Raw genomic sequence first — 21010 nt, 5'->3', positions numbered from 1 at the left:
TTTCAGGTAACCTTCCACAAGCTTCCCACAATAAGTTGGGTGAATTCTGGCCCATTCCTCCTGACAGAGCTGGTGTAACTGAGTCAGGTTTGAAGGCCTCCTTGCTCACGCATGCTTTTTCAGTTCTGCCCACACATTTTCTATAGGATTGAGGTAGTTCAGGACTTTGTGATGGCCACTCCAATACCTTGACTTTGTTGTCCTTAAGCCATTTTGCCACAACTTTGGAAGTATGCTTGGGGTCATTGTCCATTTGGAAGATCCATTTGCGACCAAGCTTTAACTTCCTGACTGATGTCTTAAGATATTGCTTCAATATATCCACATAATTTTGCTTCCTCATGACGCCATCTATTTTGTGAAGTGCACCAGTCCCTCCTGCAGCAAAGCACACCCACAACATGATGTTGCCACCCCTGGGCTTCACGGTTGGGATGGTGTTCTTCGGCTTGCAAGCATCCCCCTTTTTCCTCCAAACATAACAATGGTCATTATGGCCAAACAGTTCTATTTTTGTTTCATCAGACCAGAGGACATTTCTCCAAAAAGTACGATCTCTGTCCTCATGTGCAGTTGCAAACCGTAGTCTGGCTTTTTTTATGGAGGTTTTGGAGCAGTGGCTTCTTCCTTGCTGAGCGGTCTTTCAGTTTATGTCGATATAGGACTCGTTTTACTCTGGATATAGATACTTTTGTACCTCCTCCAGCATCTTCACAAGGTCCTTTGCAGTTGTTCTGGGATTGATTTGCACTTTTCGCACCAAAGAACGTTCATCTCTAGGAGATAGAACGCATCTCCTTCCTAAGAGATATGATGGCTGCGTGGTCCCATGGTGTTTATACTTGCGCACTATTGTTTGTACAGATGAACGTGGTACCGTCAGGCATTTGGAAATTGCTCCCAAGGATGAACCACACTTGTGGAGGTCTACAATTTTATTCTGAGGTCTTGGCTGATTTCTTTTGATTTTCCCATGATGTCAAGCAAAGAGGCACTGAGTTTGAAGGTAGGCCTTGAAATACATCCACAGGTACACCTCCAATTGACTCAAATGATGTCAATTAGCCTATCAGAAGCTTCTAAAGCCATGACATCATTTTCTGGAATTTTCCAAGCTGTTTAAAGGCACAGTCAACTTAGTGTATGTAAACTTCTGACCCACTGGAATTGTGATACAGTGAATTATAAGTGAAATAGTCTGTAAACAATTGTTGGTAATATTACTTGTGTCATGCACAAAGTAGATGTCCTAACCGACTTGACAAAACTATAGTTTGTTAACAAGAAATTTGTGGAGTGGTTGAAAAACAAGTTTTAATGACTCCAACCTAAGTGTATGGAAACTTCCGACTTCAACTGTATGTTCTCAGTTATGACTCGGGCCCTGTGTTTTGTGCAGTCATGTGACATGCCTGGATTGTAACCTTTATTTAAAGATTTTTAAGCAAACAGTCCAGCACCATCCTTAGAAAATTGCATTCATTTTTGGTGTAATGCTAACGTACGGATAAGGCTTAAAATACATGATAAGATTTTGCTATGACAACATGACTGCGCAAAACACAGGGCCCTAGTTATCCCCACACTGACTATTTAGTCCTTTCTAACATGGTCATCTAGTCCCCAAAAGAGATAATGGGCTATATCATCAGCATTGGATTTGCTGTTTGATTTTCCCTAATCTTTGTCCTCACCTTAGCTCCTCTTCTGGCCTGCCTTCCCTGGCCCCGCCTTTAGAAGAGACCACAGTCCTTCAGGTTGTTCTTGATGATGACGTCGGTGACGGCGTCAAAGACAAACTGGACGTTCTTGGTGTCGGTGGCACAGGTGAAGTGGGTGTAGATCTCCTTCGTGTCCTTCTTCTTGTTCAGGTCCTCAAACTTAGTTTGGATGTAACTCGCTGCCTCGTCGTATTTGTTGGCTCCTGAGTAGCAAGGGGTGAAAATAGTAAACATAAATGAAGCATTATAGCATGTGATGAGATGCCAGACATTACAACTGAATGATTCCAAGATAAAACACTATTGATGAATTATAACTTGACATCTCTTGGAAATCATCACTGGCGTGCTCAATATCCCCCAATATTCTGTCAGTTTCAATTGCTGCTGGTGCCATCAGCAGTAAACTGCTAGAGCTACTACTGCTGCTGAAATAGCTACAGCCTCAACAATCACAACAATATGATTTCTCTGTCAGAGTGCAGTGCAATCGCTGTATGTCGCAGTGATACAGACCCACTGGGCACACACTGGTTGAATCAACGTTGTTTCCACATCATTTCAATGAAATTACGTTGAACCAACGTGGAATAGACGTTGAATTGATGTCTGTGCCCGGTGGGGGACACATTGGTAGGATTCTCTACCTGTGTACTCGGGGTAGCAGATAGCCAGGGGGCTGCCTGTAATCTTCTCCTCAAACAGATCCTTCTTGTTGAGGAAGAGGATGATGGAGGTCTCTGTGAACCACTTGTTGTTGCAGATAGAGTCAAACAGCTTCATGCTCTCATGCATCCGGTTCTGGTAGACAGACAGACAGAGACAGACAGACAAATACCGGGTCCCATCGCATCCAAGGATAAAACATAAAATCTGCCACCAGGGGGAAGTAACTCCTCACATTTCAAATCTAGCTGTATAGGGTAGTGGTACAGTATGTATTTTGTGAATGTGTCTATGGTTCTCCTCTGTCACTGCAGTAGTAGCGATAGAGAAGGTGAGAGTGTGTCTTTGTGTTGGGGGGATGGTTAGAGGAAGTATATTGTTCAAGCAGACTGTTAAAAATGGATTAATGTGCCATAGAAAAAAGGACTGATAAGAAGTAAAACAGGTGAAAGTCTACATAACATCCATAGAAATAAAGCAATGGTCTATTTGGTATTAAGAATTAGTGAAATACAACTGCTTTACAAGACTATTGAATTAACGTAAGATGTTACACTCTCTAACAAAATGCAGTGTTTGTGAAGTAGGATGGCTCCTCCCATCTTATTTTTTCCTGGACTTAAATAAGTGGTGTATTGATTGGGTGCTTCACACCACAGTGAGGGAAACAAATGGCTCATTGCACAGCAATTTGATGATATCTCAGCAGCTTTAACTGCTCTTCAGGTTATTAAGTCCTCAGCCCAAACTTACTCTAAATATTGTGTGAGCGGTATATCAGTGTGGTGCCAGGACAACAACCTCTCCCTCAATGTTAGTAAGACAATGGAGCTGATCATGGACTACAGGAAACGGAGGGGTGAGCCCTCCCCCCATTCACATCGACAGGGCTGTAATGGAGCGGGTCGAGAGCTTCAAGTTCGTCAGTGTCCACATCACTAAAGACCTATCATGGTCCAAACACACAACACAGTCGTGAAGAGGGCACGACAATGCCTCTTCCCACTCAGGAGCTTGAAAAGACTTGCCATGGGCCCTCAGATCCTCAAAAAGTTCTACAGCTGCACCATCGAGAGCATCTTGATTGGCTGTATCCCTGCCTGGTATGTCAACTGCATTGACCGCAAGGTGCTACAGAGGGTAGTGCATATGGCCCACTACATCACTGGGGCTGAGCTCCCTGCCATTCAGGACTTCTATACCAGGCGGTATCAGAGGAAGGCCCAAATAATTGTCAAAGACTCTAGCCACCCAAGCAACAGACTGTTCTCTCTGCTACCGCACGACAAGCGGTACCAATTTGCCAAGTCTGGAAATAACAGGACCCAGAACAGCTTCTACCCCCAAGCCTAAGCAAGACTTCTAAGTAGATAATCAAATGGATACCCAGACCACCTGAATTGACCCTTTTTTTGCACTAACTCTCTTACATGCAATTTCCATAGACAAACATTGTCAGTAGAAAGGCCTTACTGAAGAGCTCAGTGACTTTCAACGTGGCACCGTCGTAGGATACCACCTTTCCAAAAAGTCAGTTTGTCAAATTTCTGCCCTGCTAGAGCTGCCCCGGTCAACTGTAAGTGTTCAGCTGCGAACGGCTCAGCTGTGAAGTGGTAGGCCACACAATTTCACAGAACGGAACCGCCAAGTGCTGAAGCGCGTAGCGCGCAAATATCAGCTGTCCTCGGATGCAACATTCACTACCAAGGTCGAAACTGCCTCTGGAAGTAACGTCAGCACAAGATCTGTTCTTTGGGAGCTTCATGAAATGCGTTTCCATGGCCGAGCAGCCACACACAAGCCTAAGATCACCATTCACAATGCCAAGCGTTGGCTAGAGTGGTGTAAAGCTCACCACCATTGGACTCTGGAGCAGTGGAAACACGTTCTCTTGGGTGATGAATCACACTTCACCATCTGGCAGTCCAACCATCTGGCAGTCCAACGGACAAATCTAGATTTTACGGATGCCAGGAGAACGCTACCTGCCCGAATGCATAGTGCCAACTGCAAAGTTTGGTGGAGGAGGAAAAATGGTCTGGGGCTGTTTTTCATGGTTCGGGCTAGGCCCCTTAGTTCCAGTGAAGGGAAATCTTAACGCTACATTCAGCATACAATGACATTCTAGACGATGCTGTGCTTCCAACTTTGTAACAACAGTTTGGGGAAGGCCCTTTCCTGTTTCAGCATGACAATGCACAAAGTGAGGTCCATACAGAATGGTTTGTTGAGATCGGTGTGGGAGAACTTGACTGGCCTGCACAGAGCCCTGACCTCAACCCCATCAAAATCCTTTGGGATGAATTGGAACACCGACTACGAGCCAGGCCTAATCGCCCAACATCAGTGCCCGACCTCACTAATGCTCTTGTGGCTGAATGGAAGCAAGTCCCCGTAGCAATGTTCCAACATCTAGTGGAAAGCCTCTGCATTGTTGGAAATGGACCCGTATGTAAACATTTCACTGTTAGTCTACATCTGTTGTCTGTGAAGCAAGCATGTGACAAATAATATTTGATTTGATTATCAATTACATTTACACCCCTATAAAATAAATAAATGACCCCATTTACATGTATACCCTTATAAAATAAATAATCTATGTCATCTAATAGCCTACTCCAGTGCAAATACAGTATATTATGTAGATTAGTAACATATGCTTTATAATATGTACAGTATATGGATGTTCTGTGTAACCCACATCATGATGACCAGTAACATGTGACCAGTTGAAAATGTGTGGATCATAGAAATATAATAGGATAGGATAGGTGACTCTTCCTCCTCACCATCTCCTCATCCTCAGCCAGCACCAGGTCATAAGCACTCAGCGCAACACAGAAGATAATGGATGTGACTCCTTCAAAACAATGGATCCACTTCTTCCTCTCTGAACGTTGGCCGCCCACGTCAAACATCCTGCAGGAGAGAGAGAGAGGGATGAGGGGAAAGGGGGGAGAGTGAGAGAGAGAGAGAGAAAGAAAGAAAGACAGAGAGAAAGAGAGAGAAAGATGAAGGTTGTAACACCAAAATAGGTCGATTGAAAAAAATAAAAAGGGGGTGAAGTTGATAGAGGAGAGAAGTAGAGAAGAAAAAGGGATTGGGAATGGGGGAAGAAAGAGAGTGAGAAAGAGAGGATGACATTCCATCCCAGGCTATGCATTAACATTTCATGAGATTGTTCTGAGAACAAAGGCAGCTTGGGAGAGAGACAGAGAGAGATCCATTAGAGATGCTGGGCCGTGATAAAAGACCGCAGGGCCAACACAGGAAGCCCTCAAGGGCCATATGTATCAAGCATCTCACAATTGGAGTTGTGATCTAGGATCAGGTCCCCCCTGTCCATATAATTACATTCATCGTGATTTAAAAGGCACAGGGGCAAACGCTTCACTTTTACTCTGAGTGGTCAGATGCTTGACGCCTAAAAACTGTAGACACATTGCACTGTAACAGAGGCTCTACCAGGTGAACACGCCACACAGGTGTGAATACACTGGTTATCAGGGGACGCTGAGGTTATACACCTGCTCGAGCTGTTATTCCCGCTAACAACACAGCCTCTCTATCACACATTAATGACCCACTATACCACAGAGAGCTTCAACCTGCACACATCGGTTTTCACAAGCTTAGACACACAAGATGAAGATGATCTAGTTTAGAACTAAGTAACAGGTTTGACTGTCCCGTGGCTCTGTCAACAACCAAAATGTGAATGACTTGGCATGGAATAAGCAGTACCTGTATTATGTTATCATCCACAGTCCTTGACAATGAACTTGACATTTCCACCGTGAACAAGTGTTCATTTCCCATGTACTGGTCCACAAAGATCAGTGTGTATATAAAGGGACTGAGTCCAGTGTGCTTCATTAGTTTGAGGTATTCATTTAAGAATGGGTAGTACTGTAATGCTGCTGTTGTTGCTGTTCTGCCTCTCTGTGGCATCGGCACAGGGAGAGAGTGGAGAGGTTGGAGAGAATGACATCACTCAACAGGGTCACAGGAATGGGGAGAGAATAAAGGCTGCTGAGACTGCTGAGAGGCATGGTGGTGGGCAGAGAGTGGAGCTGAGGAACATGGCAGCCAAAGTGACAGCCAAGTAGAAGAGCTGAAGAAAGAGGTAATGGATCAGAGTGAAGTGTGTGTCACTAAGAGTGAACTGCACTTCTACAAAAACAAAGTAGAGGAACTGAAGAGCAAAGAAGCAGCCCAAACAGCAGAACTATTCACCATGGGCCCGATTCAGACTTAGGAAATGTACGCCTTTCTTATGCACAACTTTCCTATGCACTTCTCAGTAGTTGGTATTCAGACGTGGTTCCCTTGTGCGCACTGAATATATTTAATTCAACAGTTGACAACCCTCCCACTTCCTGGCCAACAGATTTTCTTGTGGAGTTTTCATTTATCTAAAGCCACCCCTTAAAATTTGTTGTACCTCAATTTTCTAGACAGACTCACTAGAATGTATAGAGAGAATGGTTCAGGGCCCGGTTTACCAAAAGCATCTTAAGGCTAAGTTCCTCGTTAGAATCTTCGTAGGAACATCGTTAAATCTCCGAGCAGTTTCCCAAAACTATCGTTACTAAAGTTGCACTTGAAAACGCTCGTTATTTACCGACTGCATCAGACCACTCATAGAACAGCTAAGTGCGTCCTTATTTGCATTTTTTCCCTATCGCGTCACTTTAAACACAGAAGATCTCTGCGAAACATAAAATCAAGACGTTGCTCTGGCTCTCTGTGACCGCTGATAACGTCACAACAAAGTTAATACAAAGTGGTGATGGTAGTGCTTGCCCATTACTGCTTATCACTTATTAACGATCATTTATTCACATTACAATAAAATATTTCAGTTGTTGTGTATATTACATTTGTTTTATTTGACAACTTTATTATTTTATTCCAAGTCATCATCTACTCTCTATAGAGCTGCTGCCTATGCGGTCTGACAAAATCACTATTTTGTAGTTCTTTAAAGTAAATAAGGCATCATTTTATGAACGCTGAATACCACCTATCAATCACTTAGAATATGTATTTTCAGGTGCAGATACCACGCAAAGCAACAGCTGCTCTAAATATTCCCCCCCACAATCGCATAAATGAAACACACAGACCGGACAAGTAGGTGCGCAATGGACTATGGTCATTGTAGTTAATTACCACATTTCCTGCACTTAACTATGTAGAATATTGGCCTGTTGGAAACTATAACTCTTACCTCTACAGAAGCTGTGCAATGTGCACATTGAGCTCACAGAACAAAATGGAATTCAAATAATTAAACCGACTTGGTCAATTAGTTGTTTAAAAAAACAGAAAATTACAGAATTTCGCTGACAGTGCGCATGGATTTACATAGGCTTTGGTCTCCAAATTTCGCCCCCGCAAATTATGAAGCCAGAGGCCTACAGTACAATTAGAATTATGAAAAACCACAAGGCTATTTATACTTCACTGTGGAAAAGAGGCTGAAATACCAGTCTTGTTGACAAGCTTTTCATTTTGCTGAAATATAAGTGGTTTCACATTTGTCTCCAGAGATCATTAGGTAAAATATATGTAAACAATTAGCCTATATTTACAAACCCCTTAACCAAACGGATTACTCATTTACCTAGCTCTTATCAATAGCTTTTATCAATTTCGAAATTACAGTGCATGGAGATTGGTGTTATTTCAATCAGGGAAAATGTAGATGTTGTTCTACTTGGAACCGACATTCTAGTCTTGGGCTGATAAAATACAAATAAAAGGAACACAGTATTTAAAAAGGATTACTTTTAGATAAATTAACAGGAAAATTGAACAACTCCCTGATCAAATTAGGTCACCCAGTCGGTGTGTTTTCTGGGGTTAAATTAAATGCATTCAGTGTGCACAAGGGAGCCACAAACCTTGTTACTCATCTCCATAAGGTAAGTCTGAATACCAACTACTGAGAAGTGTGTAGAAAGGTGTGCATAGGAAAGGCATACATTTCATGAGTCTGAATCAGGCCCATGGTAACGAATCAAACTGATATATCGGTAGGCATGGGGTTCTCTGAGTTTAAATTGTTTCTGTATATGGAATCAGAGATGGCAATACAAAACAAACAGACCTAGCTAGTAAAAAAACAGTATTCTTTCTTCTTTCATTTTCTCTCTCTCTAATGTACCACATCTCTTTTCCTTTTCTGTTGCCGTTGTCATTTTTATGCCATTCATTCTGTTGGTATTTTCCTGGAGATTAGTTTCCATAGCTACAGTCAACGGGATGAAGATAAAAAAAAGTGTCTTTTTTCTTATCGATTGTCCCCATGTATTATTCATCCCTGACATCATGTCTGTGACAGAAGGCAAATGTCAGCCAGCCCAGTGCTCTGAGTTTAGCTGGAACCAGGTCACTGTGGACTCATGTCAGACCTCTTACACAGACAGACAGGAATGGCCTGATTATCACCATGTTTCTCATCGTCTATCTGGCTGTTTAAAGCACATGTGAATCTTGCCATTGAAATTTGAATGGATCTCCCATTGTATCAGGTGTGGTGATGTTATTAGTTGATGCTACAGTTGTCAGCAACACAGTCACAACCAAACTGTAACCATTCTGATGGAAGTATTAGATGTCTTAAAGAGATGTGCCTGGGTTACTGACATCCCTGAACCTTGACACCAAGACGTGCACCTCATACTAGACCAACTAGCAGCTCTCTCTATGTTCATGTGCCAGTGCTTTCCAGTAGCATCTCTGCTCTGCTATCAACATTATGTAAATTACAGATGAGTTCAGATTTCACTCTGAAGTCAAGTGAATGGTGATACAAATAGAGCTTGATAAAAGGTGTGGCGTCCCCCTCAGACTGTTCAGAGCCAGGAAGGTAGAGGGGGTCTCACGACACTTCCTGGTCAGCCAGAGGTCACACTCTCATTCAGCTGCAACACATACATGTAGTACACACACAACCACAGACACTTTGGACATATCTAAAAAGCAACGTTTGAAATGTGTTCTACCCTCTTGTGGCTTCTAGTCTCGAGTGACTGGTGTTACGGAGAGACATTTTAAAATGTTGTGATTGGCAGAACTACACATGATAAGGAAGCAGCACACATCTAAAAAAAAGTTAAAGACAAGGGGGGCCAGAAAGATAGACCAGGGGCTGGTATGTTTATATTTGTGCAATGAATACATTTTTGTTTTCACATTAATGTAATAATGTAACGGTAGACCTCCCGAGTGGCGCAGCGGTCTAAGGCACTGAATCGCAGAGCTTGTGGTGTATCTACAAACCCGGGTTCGATCCCGGGCTGTGTCGCAGCTGGTGGCGCCTGGGAGACCCCATGAGGCAGCACACAATTGGCCCAGAATCGTCTGACTTAGGGGAGGGTTTGGCAGGCCGGGATGACCTTGTCCCATATTGCTCTAGCAACTCCGGTGGCAGGCTGGGCGCATGCACGCTGACATGGTTGCCAATTGTAAGGTGTTTCCTCTGACACATTGGTGTGACTGGCTTCTGAGTTAAGCGAGCAGTGCGGCTTGGCAGGGTCGTGTTTCGGAGGACGCATGGCTCTGGACCTTCGCCTCTCCCGAGTCCATACGAGAAATGCAGCAATGGGACAAGAATGTAACTACCAATTGGATATCACGAAATTGGGGAGAAAAAGGGGTGAAGAGTAAAAACATATATACAGTGAGGGAAAAAAGTATTTGATCCCCTGCTGATTTTGTACGTTTGCCCACTGACAAAGAAATGATCAGTATGTAATTTTAATGGTAGGTTTATTTGAACAGTGAGAGACAGAATAACAACAAAAATATCCAGAAAAACGCATGTCAAAAATGTTATAAATTGATTTGCATTTTAATGAGGGAAATAAGTATTTGACCCCCTCTCAATCAGAAAGATTTCTGGCTTCCAGGTGTCTTTTATATAGGCAATGAGCTGATATTAGGAGCACACGTAAAGGGAGTGCTCCTAATCACAGCTTGTTACCTGTATAAAAGACACCTGTCCACAGAAGCAATCAATCAATCAGATTCCAAACTCTCCACCATGGCCAAGACCAAAGAGCTCTCCAAGGATGTCAGGGACAAGATTGTAGACCTACACAAGGCTGGAATGGGCTACAAGACCATCGCCAAGCAGCTTGGTGAGAAGGTGACAACAGTTGGTGCGATTATTCGCAAATGGAAGAAACACAAAAGAACTGTAAATCTCCCTCGGCCTGGGGCTCCATGCAAGATCTCACCTCGTGGAGTTGCAATGATCATGAGAATGGTGATGAATCAGCCCAGAACTACACGGGAGGATGTTGTCAATGATCTCAAGGCAGCTGGGACCATAGTCACCAAGAAAACAATTGGTAACACACTACGCCGTGAAGGACTGAAATCCTGCAGCGCCCGCAAGGTCCCCCTGCTCAAGAAAGCACATATACATGCCCGTCTGAAGTTTGCCAATGAACATCTGAATGATTCAGAGGACAACTGGGTGAAAGTGTTGTGGTCAGATGAGACCAAAATGGAGCTCTTTGGCATCAACACAACTCGCCGTGTTTGGAGGAGGAGGAATGCTGCCTATGACCCCAAGAACACCATCTCCACCGTCAAACATGCAGGTGGAAACATTATGCTTTGGGGGTGTTTTTCTGCTAAGGGGACAGGACAACTTCACCGCATCAAAGGGACGATAGACGGGGCCATGTACTGTCAAATCTTGGGTGAGAACCTCCTTCCCCCAGCCAGGGCATTGAAAATGGGTCGTGGATGGGTATTCCAGCATGACAATGACCCAAAACACACGGCCAAGGCAACAAAGGAGTTGCTCAAGAAGAAGCACATTAAGGTCCTGGAGTGGCCTAGCCAGTCTCCAGACCTTAATCTCATAGAAAATCTGTGGAGGGAGTTGAAGGTTCGAGTTGCCAAACGTCAGCCTCGAAACCTTAATGACTTGGAGAAGATCTGCAAAGAGGAGTGGGACAAAATCCCTCCTGAGATGTGTGCAAACCTGGTGGCCAACTGCAAGAAACGTCTGACCTCTGTGATTGCCAACAAGGGTTTTGCCACCAAGTACTAAGTCATGTTTTGCAGAGGGGTCAAATACTTATTTCCCTCATTAAAATGCAAATCAATTCATAACATTTTTGACATGCGTTTTTCTGGATTTTGGTGTTGTTATTCTATCTCTCACTGTTCAAATAAACCTTCCATTAAAATTATAGACTGATCATTTCTTTGTCAGTGGGCAAACGTACAAAATCAGCAGGGGATCAAATACTTTTCCCCCTCACTGTATATTATAATAATAATAATGTAATGCTCAGTTTGCCCGTCTCAATACAATACACAAAGCCATGCAAATAAACACTAGTCAGGTTGCCAAGTTTGTTCTGAGAGCCCTTACTTGAAGTGCAAGTCTTTGAAGGTGAAGTGTGTCTCCACGATGCCAGTGGTCTTGACTCTGGTCCGTAGCACGTCCTGCTGTGTGGGGATGTAGTCTGATTTGGCTATCCTCTCCATTTCATTCAGGTAGCTGCGGCACACACACACATAATTATGATGAGGGGAGACACTCACACACACTGGCAAGACAATAACACACACACACACACACACACACACACACACACACACACACACACACACACACACACACACACACACACACACACACACACACACACACACACACACACACACACACACACACACACACACACATATATCCAAGCAGAGACACCAATCACAGATGTTCTCTGCTGTTCTGTTTTAGCACAACAGTGATTCTGGATTGGTTCTGTTAATCATGCACGGCCACAGAGTCTGTGCGTGCTGTGTTTTTCTACATTTGTCCTAGGCCATAAATAGTCATGTTAGATCACCTCTCTCTCTCACTCCCTCTGCTTTTCTCAAAGGGAACATTTCTATGGCAACGGCACTTTTTTCCCCGCTTCACTTCAATGGCTTTTTACGCATTATATTTTAAGCATTATGGAAAGCAAAATTGGTAATTTGAGCTGTAATCCATGATGCGTAGAAATCCCAGAGCTGTCACTGGGAGTTAAGATAAGATCGGCCACTCCACATGCTATTCAGTTGTATGTGAGTTGACATCAGATAAGAAGCTTCACATTCCATGTTGTCATTCAGATCAATATGTGTCAGGGATATCAGGGCTAAATCAGATCTGTAACACAGAGCCATAGATCAGGCACCCCGGATGCGACACATATATGGAACGTTTTTTCAAAGATGGAAAAGTCAATGGAGGTAGGGATAATTTCACTGTGTAGAACATCTCATTCTCTCACTCTTCCTCTCTCACTCTGCTTCCCTTTGTGATGTGGGAGGGCCGTAGCACTCTGTCTGTAATTCTGTTCCATACTGAACACAGCCTGTCTGCTCTACGGATTTAATCATCAGCTAGGGCCAGAGCTAGCTTGTACCCCAGCCAATAGTCCATGAACACAGCACCGACAGGGATACTGACTGACATGCTCACAACATCAGTAGAATGGATTTGGTTTTCTCTATAGCAACGGCTATAGATATACAGTATCCACGCTTTACCAAGATCACATTGATAAAGGGGTATAAACTACTACATGGTATAGTGGAGCAAACCAAATCCATTCTACTAGCATTCCAAGCAGAGCTCTATTCTTTATGATCAGAAATAGAGTTTTGATCATATAAACCCTTCTGCTCTGATGTTACAGACAGACAGACACAGACAGACAGTGACCATAAAACACACTGTATGTAAAATAACTCATGTACACTATAGCCTTGTAAAGCAGCAGGGATCCATTCCATAGTATTCATCCTCATGAACATAGATTCCTCATTTCCCTAAATCAGTCAAAACAAACTCTGTCAATACTGGTTTCAGCTATGGGCCTGTGCTCCTGTGCCTTGAGACAATCGTAGATCCTCCAGCTCCAGCTTTGAGTAGAGGAGCTCAATCGATGTATGAAGAAAACTGACAAGGTTCCAATTGATTCTGGATTGATGGTGCTTCTGTCATCTTTAGAGAAGGTCACCTACTAGTTGTTATGTTCTGGTATAACTAATAAGAAATGCATGTTATATTATGGTCCTAATACAATAGATCATTTTAGGAGGCTTGAGAAATGTGTAGGTTAACTGGAACTGGTATCGCCATATTTCTTCAGCTAATTAACCAACGAAGCACTGAAGGCTGCACTGAAAATTGTTAATTTTTCAATGCCGTTAAAATGATCAAAAACATAGTCCTCTATACATCGTAGGTCCATTATCATTTCTCCACAGATTCGATTTGGTGTTAGTCATTTTAAGTATTGAATTTGTTTCCCCCCTAAAAATATATTTTTTACGATTGGACCCCCTCGCGTGTTTGATACCCCTGATGTAGGGTATATATTAAACTCAAAGGGTGTCCTTAGTTTTCAGGAATTTCTCCTTTTTGATTTGCCAGGGTCGTCATTCTTTAACTGCAGTCAGCGCTTCGTGCCCTTATGGGTCCCATGGGGTACACGTTTGGAAAGGCACCCAGTGAATTTTTACATTCTCTTCCAGAGGTTTTGTATCAGTTATTTACTCTCATCTTCAATTACTAAAGCAGAAAGATATTTTAATGGTTAAAGTGTATGTAAAGGATTTTGCTTGATGATGATGCTACTGATTGGGAAAATGTCTGGCAGAATATATTTCACTCATCAAAGAACCCAAAACCGTCAGTTAATTAATTTTAAGCTCTGTCGTAGGTTGTACTGGACACCACTTTTAAGATTTTAATGCAAAACGGGATCTAAGGCCAAACTGTGACCTATGTTCCTTCGATACACTTGGCACATACAAACAGATGAAATGGGGTTGTCCTGAGGTTTGAGTTTTGGAGGAAAGTGTTGTCTATTCTCTCTGACATGATTGATAAAACTGTACCCTTTGAACCAATTCCTCTTTCACTTAATGATGATTCAGGTATGCAGCTGAATGAGAAACAGTGTAAAGTGAAGTAAAAAACACGTTGTTCAGCGCTGGTTGCCACCTCATGACCTTCATATAAGGAAATGGTTGGCATACTTTCAGGACGTAGTTATGTTGGAGTTATCCACCGCCAGCATGAATAAAGCTAAACATACTACTATAGACATTTGGAAAGTAGCTGCCTCAATAATCTCTTGGTGATGTTATATGGGTAAACAATGCTACTGTGTGTCATTTTTATTTGTCTGTTTTCTGTTTTGCTTTTTGGTATGTTTATGTTTTTTAATATTATGTGTTGACTGGGGTTGGGGATGGGGTGCCGCCAAGGTTATGTTTGGGATGGGTGACTGCGTGGGAATGTGGGGTTGTTCAAAAAGGGGGAAATTGTATTGTGTTTTATTGATTGTATTGCCTTTGTGATCCAATAAAAAAACTATAGAATAATTAATTCACTCTGTTCTCTTGAAGTGAATGATGCATACTATGACATTGATCAACCTTGATACATTATCATTAGTGTAAGAGTGTATGGAGAAAACAGCATATGAAAACCAATGTAAAACCTAAGGGAATCTGACTCTCCTTGGAAGTCATCCTAGAGGTCATCCTTGACCTTAAGGCTGACCCCTGCAGCTTGACCCTACCCTGCAAGAGAGTCCTAATCCTGGGGCCTGCCAGGATGGAATCTCAGATAACTAATCAACACGTTATCATTCTAATGTTGTCTGGACAGCCAACCAGCATGATAGAGCCATATGAGAGAGTCAGAGCATCAAAGCTAGGAGGAGGATCATGATTTAGAGAAAGTTTCAGAGATTTGTCTGCTGATGCTTCCCCCTGTGGAGTAATGTGACAGGTTTCACACAGCAGCAGATGGGAGAGGAGATGAGAGCAGGAGAGGAGGGTGAGGAAAGGAGAGGAGAGGAACACATTACCACCATACATCAGTCTAATGGGAGGCTGGCCAGAGGTATTACACAGTCCTGAGTAAACCTGATATGATACAAACAAGCAACCGATCAATCCAACTGCCATTGTTATACCATCATGGTAAATACCCAGCCTTCTTCTCTAGGAAGAAATGAATGATCTCTATGTTTCTGTAATGCTATTAAAGAGGAAATTGGCAGACAAAGCCGAGTTGTTAAGCTGTATGCAAAGTAGATGGAGGCTTGTTTTCCAGTTTGAATAAAAAATAAACGAGCAGCAGGAGGGGATAGCGAGATCTAACTGGTGGTAAATGTTGGCCTCCTGGTGTGTGTGCAGATTGCATACTGATTGTAGTAGAGGAAGAGAGGGGATGGAGGGAGGAGTTGATATTGAAAGTCTTGGAGTTGATTCCCCTGGCATGGGGGAGTGTTACTGACAGTCAGAAGGTGTTATTGAAAATCCACAAAAATGCTGTTTGTCACACCCTGATCGGTTTTACCTGTCTTTGTGCTTGTCTCCACCCCCCTCCAGGTGTCGCCCAACTTCCCCATTATCCCCTGAGCATTTATACCTGTGTTCTCTGTCTGTTGCCAGTTCGTCTTGTCTTGTCAGGTCTTACCAGCGTGCTTTCCCGTTTTCATGTTTCTCAAGTGTTTGTTTCCTAGTTTTCCCTGTTCTGACCATTCTGCCTGCCCTGATCCCGAGCCTGCCTGCCGTCCTGTACCTGCCTGACTCTGACCTGATTATGAACCTCTGCCTGCCCTGATGCCAAGCCTGGCTGCCGTCCTGTACCTGCCTGACTCTAACCTGATTACTAACCTCTGCCTGTCCTCGACCTGCCCTTTTCCCAGTGTTAAAAGAAATTATTGAGAACTGCACTTTCTGCCTCCTGTGTCTGCATCTGGGTCATATCCTGAGTCGTGATAGTACGAACTGGCTATTACTGACCAAGCAGACTCAGACCAGCTCCACAATGCTGTCTCCCAGCAAGGAGCCACCATTGGAAGACACGAGGAGTTACTACAATGCCTTATGGAGGGACTCCATACCCTGGCAGAACGCCATGACCATGCGTTCGATACATTGCTGGAGCAATTCCGCGGATTCCCTACAAGGCAGCAAGCCACTCCAGTAATTCCCCAGACTCTCAGCAACCCCACCACCAGCGGCACTTCTTCCCTGCGTACCACAGTGTCCCGAGAAACCCGCCTACCTCCCCCGGAGTGCTACGCTGGAGATTCTGGAACCTGCTGGGCCTTTCTCTCCCAGTTCTCCCTCATCTTCGAGCTACAGCCTTCATCGTTCCTCTCGGACCGCTCGAGGATAGGGTACCTCATAACGCTGATGTCCAGGAGGGCACTCGCCTGGGCTACGGGCGGTGTGGGAACAACAGTCTGCCGTCTGCCTCAGTCTGGAGGAGTTTGTGGCGGAAGTACAGAAGGTGTTCGATTCTCCGATGTCCGGGAGAGAGTGTGCTCGTAAACTGCTCCAGCTACATCAAGACTCCCGTAGTGTGGCAGACTACGCAGTGGATTTTCGTTGGCGGCTGACAGTGGTGGCTGACAGGGCCTGGAACCCGGAAGCATTGTTCGACATGTTCCTTCATGGATTATCGGAGGTGATCAAAGATGAGTTCGCAGCCCGGGAGCTGCCCATGGACCTCGACTCCCTCATAGCCTTGACCATCTGGATTGATAGGCGGCTACGAGAACGTAGGAGGGAGAGAGAATCTGTTCCCTGTCGCCCTCGCTCACCCTCGATTCCCACCTCGCCTCAGAGGAATCCCGGAAACACCCAAAGTCATTTATGAGAGAATCCGATGTCACCTGAGTGCTCACGGGAATCGCTGAGGGCGGTCAACTCGCCTCCTCTAGAGCCCAAGCTACCAGGAAGGGCTCGATTGTCTCCAGATTAACGTTTACGCAGACTGAACACCTGGAGCTGTCTGTATTGCGGGACTACAGGACATTATATTTCCACCTGTCCATTAAAAAGACCAGGCTCATCAGTAAGTACGAGTACTCTGGTGAGCTGTATGGGGATTTTCCAATCTCCCATTGCTCGCACCCATCTCCATGCCACCCTGTTGTGGGGTGACCGGGCCAAATCACTCCGGGTGCTCATTGACTCTGGGGCCGATGAAAGCTTTATTGACGCTACCTCTGTGTCGGAGCTGGGCATCTCCACTCAACTCCTCTCCATTCCCATGGACGTCAGAGGGCTGGATGGGCGCTCTATTGGCAGTCACCCGCACAATGATTCTGATCGACCTACGAGTATCAGGAAATCACACAGTGCATAGAGTTCCTGCTCATAGAATCTCCCCATGTACCCGTGGTTTTGAGATATTCTTGGCTCCAGAAGCACAATCCCCTGATTGACCTGGCTACTGGTTCTATCGTGGGTTGGAGCCTGTTCTGCCATGCTCATTGTCTTAAGTCGGTCCAGCCTGCCCCGGGATATCTACCTGTAAGCTTGAGAGAAGCCTCGGATCTCTCCGCCATTCCCGCGGAGTACCTGGACATTTACATTTTACATTTTTACATTTTAGTAATTTAGCAGACGCTCTTATCCAGAGTGACTTACAGTAGTGAATGCATACATTTCATACATTTCATTTAACCTGTTAGGGCTAAGGGGAAGTATTGACACGGCTGGATAAAAAACGTACCCGATTTAATCTGGTTACTACTCCTGCCCAGTAACTAGAATATGCATATAATTATTGGCTTTGGATAGAAAACACCCTAAAGTTTCTAAAACTGTTTGAATGGTGTCTGTGAGTATAACAGAACTCCTATGGCAGGCCAAAACCTGAGAAGATTTCAAGCAGGAAGTGGCCTGTCTGAGAAGTAGTGTTTCATCTTGGCTCTTTTTATTGAAGACTCAGGATCTGTGCAATAACGTGACACTTCCTACGTCTTCCATAGGGTCTCAGAGCCCGGGAAAACGTTGAACGATATCGAGGCAGGCTCTGGCTGAAACACTTTATCGCTTTTGGCAAGTGGCCACTCAGAGTACTATGGGCTTAGGCGCGTGCCCGCTTCGACCGAATGCTTTCTTTTCCTTTGTCTGTTTATCTAAACGCAGATTCCCGGTCGGAATATTATCGCTTTTTTATGAGAAAAATGACGTAAAAATTGATTTTAAACAGCGGTTGACATGCTTCGAAGTACGGTAATGGAATATTTAGAATTTTTTTGTCACGAATTGCGCCATGCTCGTCACCCTTATTTAGCCTTTAGGATAGTGTCTAGAACGCACGAACAAAACGCCGCTGTTTGGATATAACGATGGATTATTTTGGACCAAACCAACATTTGTTATTGAAGTAGAAGTCCTGGGAGTGCATTCTGACGAAGACAACAAAGGTAATAGCATTTATCTTATAGTAAATCTGACTTTGATGAGTGCTAAACCTGCTGGGTGTCTAAATAGCTAGCCCTGTGATGCCGGGCTATCTACTGAGAATATTGCAAAATGTGCTTTCACCGAAAAGCTATTTTAAAATCGGACATATCGAGTGCATAGAGGAGTTCTGTATCTATAATTCTTAAAATAATAGTTATGCTTTTTGTGAACGTTTATCGTGAGTAATTTAGTAAATTCACCGGCAGTGTTCGGTGGGAATGCTAGTCACATGCTAGTCACATGCTAATGTAAAAAGCTGGTTTTTGATATAAATATGAACTTGATTGAGCAAAACATGCATGTATTGTATAACATAATATCCTAGGGTTGTCATCTGATGAAGATCATCAAAGGTTAGTGCTACATTTAGCTGTGGTTTGGGTTTATGTGACATTATATGCTAGCTTGAAAAATGGGTGTCTGATTATTTCTGGCTCGGTACTCTGCTGACATAATCTAATGTTTTGCTTTCGTTGTAAAGCCTTTTTGAAATCGGACAGTGTGGTTAGATTAACGAGAGTCTTATCTTTAAAATGGTGTAAAATAGTCATATTTTTGAAAAATTGAAGTAATATCATATCTAAGGTATTTGAATAACGCGCCACAGGATTCAACTGGCTGTTGAGTAGGTGGGACGCAAGCGTCCCACCTAGCCCATAGAGGTTAATTTCATGCATTTTCTTTTGTACTGGCCCCCCGTGGGAAAAGAACCGACAACCCTGGCGTTGCACACACTATGCTGGCGTTGCAAATACCATGCTCTACCAACTGAGTCTCCGGGAAGTCTTCAACAAGGCCCATGCTACGTCTCTTCCTCCGCATCGACATTACGACTGCGCCATTGACCTTATCCCGGGTGGCTTAACTCCCTGTCAGGTCCAGAGACCAAGGCTATGGAGTACATTGAGAACTCTCTCACTGCAGGGAGTATTCATCCATTGGCCTCTGCCGCCGGCGCAGGGTTCTTCTTTGAGTGGAAAACAGCCTTTAACACGGCTAGTGGATACTATGAGTACTTAGTTATGCCATTTGGACTGACCAACACTCCCGCGGTGTTCCAGGCCCTGGTCAACGATGTGCTCCGGGACATGCGGAACAGTTAGTGTTTGTCTACCTCGACGACATCCTTGTCTTTCCTGTTCAGCCCAAGAACACGTCCTCCACGTCCGACAAGTCCTTCAGTGTCTCCTGGAGAACCAGCTTTTCGTTAAAGCGAAGAAGTGTGAATTTCATCGCTCCACCATCTCCATCCTAGGATACGTCATCTCTGCAGGGTATATACAGATGGATCCCGACAAGGTGAGAGCGGTGATGGATTGGCCTCAACCCACATCCAGAGTGCAGCTGCAACGTTTCCTGGAGTTTTCTAATTTCTACCGCCGCTTCATCCGGGGTTACAGTATCCTGGCTTCCCCCCTCTCAGCACTCACCTCTCCCAAGGTTCCGTTCACATGGTCTCCAAGAACATAAAACCTGATGCACTCTCATGGTTGTATTTCCCTGCAGCTACTCCATCTGACCCAGAGATCATCCTCCCTACCTCCTGTCTACCGGCTGCAGTCGTCTGGGGTATAGAGAACCTGGTCTGTAAGGTGCAGCATTCCCAGCCAGGCTAACCGGATGTTTGTCCTGGACACATTCCTCAAGATTGACCTGCCATCCAGGCTCCCATAGGCCCCTGGCTTTCGTCTTCTTCAACCACTCCCGGCAACACTACTATCCTGACGGTGGTGGATAGGTTTTCTAAATCCGCCCATTTTATTCCCCTTCCCAAGTTACCCTCAGTCAAGGAGTAGGCTCAGCAAATGGTGCAGCACGTCTTCCGGATCCATGGACTTCCGGTTGACATTGTCTCTGATCGTGGTCCCCAGTTCTTGTCCTGGTTCTGGAAGGCGTTCTGCACCCTCATTGGGTCATCAGCCAGCCTGTCCTCTGGTCTCCACCCCCAATCTAATGGCCGGTCGGAGCGAGCCAATCAGGACCTGGATGCCCCTTTGTTGCCTCATCTCCGCCAACCCCACCACCTGGAGCCAGCAACTCATGTGGGTAGAATACGCCCATAACACCCTTCTCTGCTCGGCCACTGGTCTCTCACCCTTCGAGTGTTCCTTGGGATATCAGCCCCCACTCTTCCCTGAGCAAAAAGTCAGCATACCCTCTGCCCAGATGTTCATCCGCCTCTGTCACTATACCTGGAAGTCAGACTAGGCTGAAATTTTTGAAGACCACATCCAGGTAACATGACAAGAGGATCACCACCAGACCACTGCTTCCCGCTATCGGCATGGGCAGAGGGTATGGCTGTCCAC

General features: G+C 44.5%; 1 protein-coding gene across 1 annotated transcript in view; it reads right to left on the bottom strand.

Moving 5' to 3' along the window:
- LOC106582753 (guanine nucleotide-binding protein G(i) subunit alpha-2) overlaps window positions 1-21010 on the bottom strand; it is a 189953-nt gene that overhangs the window by 1441 nt on the left and 167502 nt on the right. Inside the window, exons 5-8 of the mRNA XM_014166144.3 lie at window positions 11794-11922; window positions 5180-5309; window positions 2369-2522; window positions 1695-1924 (exon numbers count right to left, since the gene is read on the bottom strand). Coding sequence (XP_014021619.1) covers window positions 1734-1924; window positions 2369-2522; window positions 5180-5309; window positions 11794-11922 — 604 coding nt within the window. The 3' untranslated portion in view covers window positions 1695-1733. The remainder of the gene's footprint in view (window positions 1-1694; window positions 1925-2368; window positions 2523-5179; window positions 5310-11793; window positions 11923-21010) is intronic.

This window comes from Salmo salar, chromosome 22 (genome assembly GCF_965601325.2).
Source record: "Salmo salar chromosome 22, fSalSal1, whole genome shotgun sequence".
Lineage (NCBI taxonomy): Eukaryota > Metazoa > Chordata > Actinopteri > Salmoniformes > Salmonidae > Salmo > Salmo salar.
This window is presented reverse-complemented; position numbering and strand designations above follow the sequence as displayed.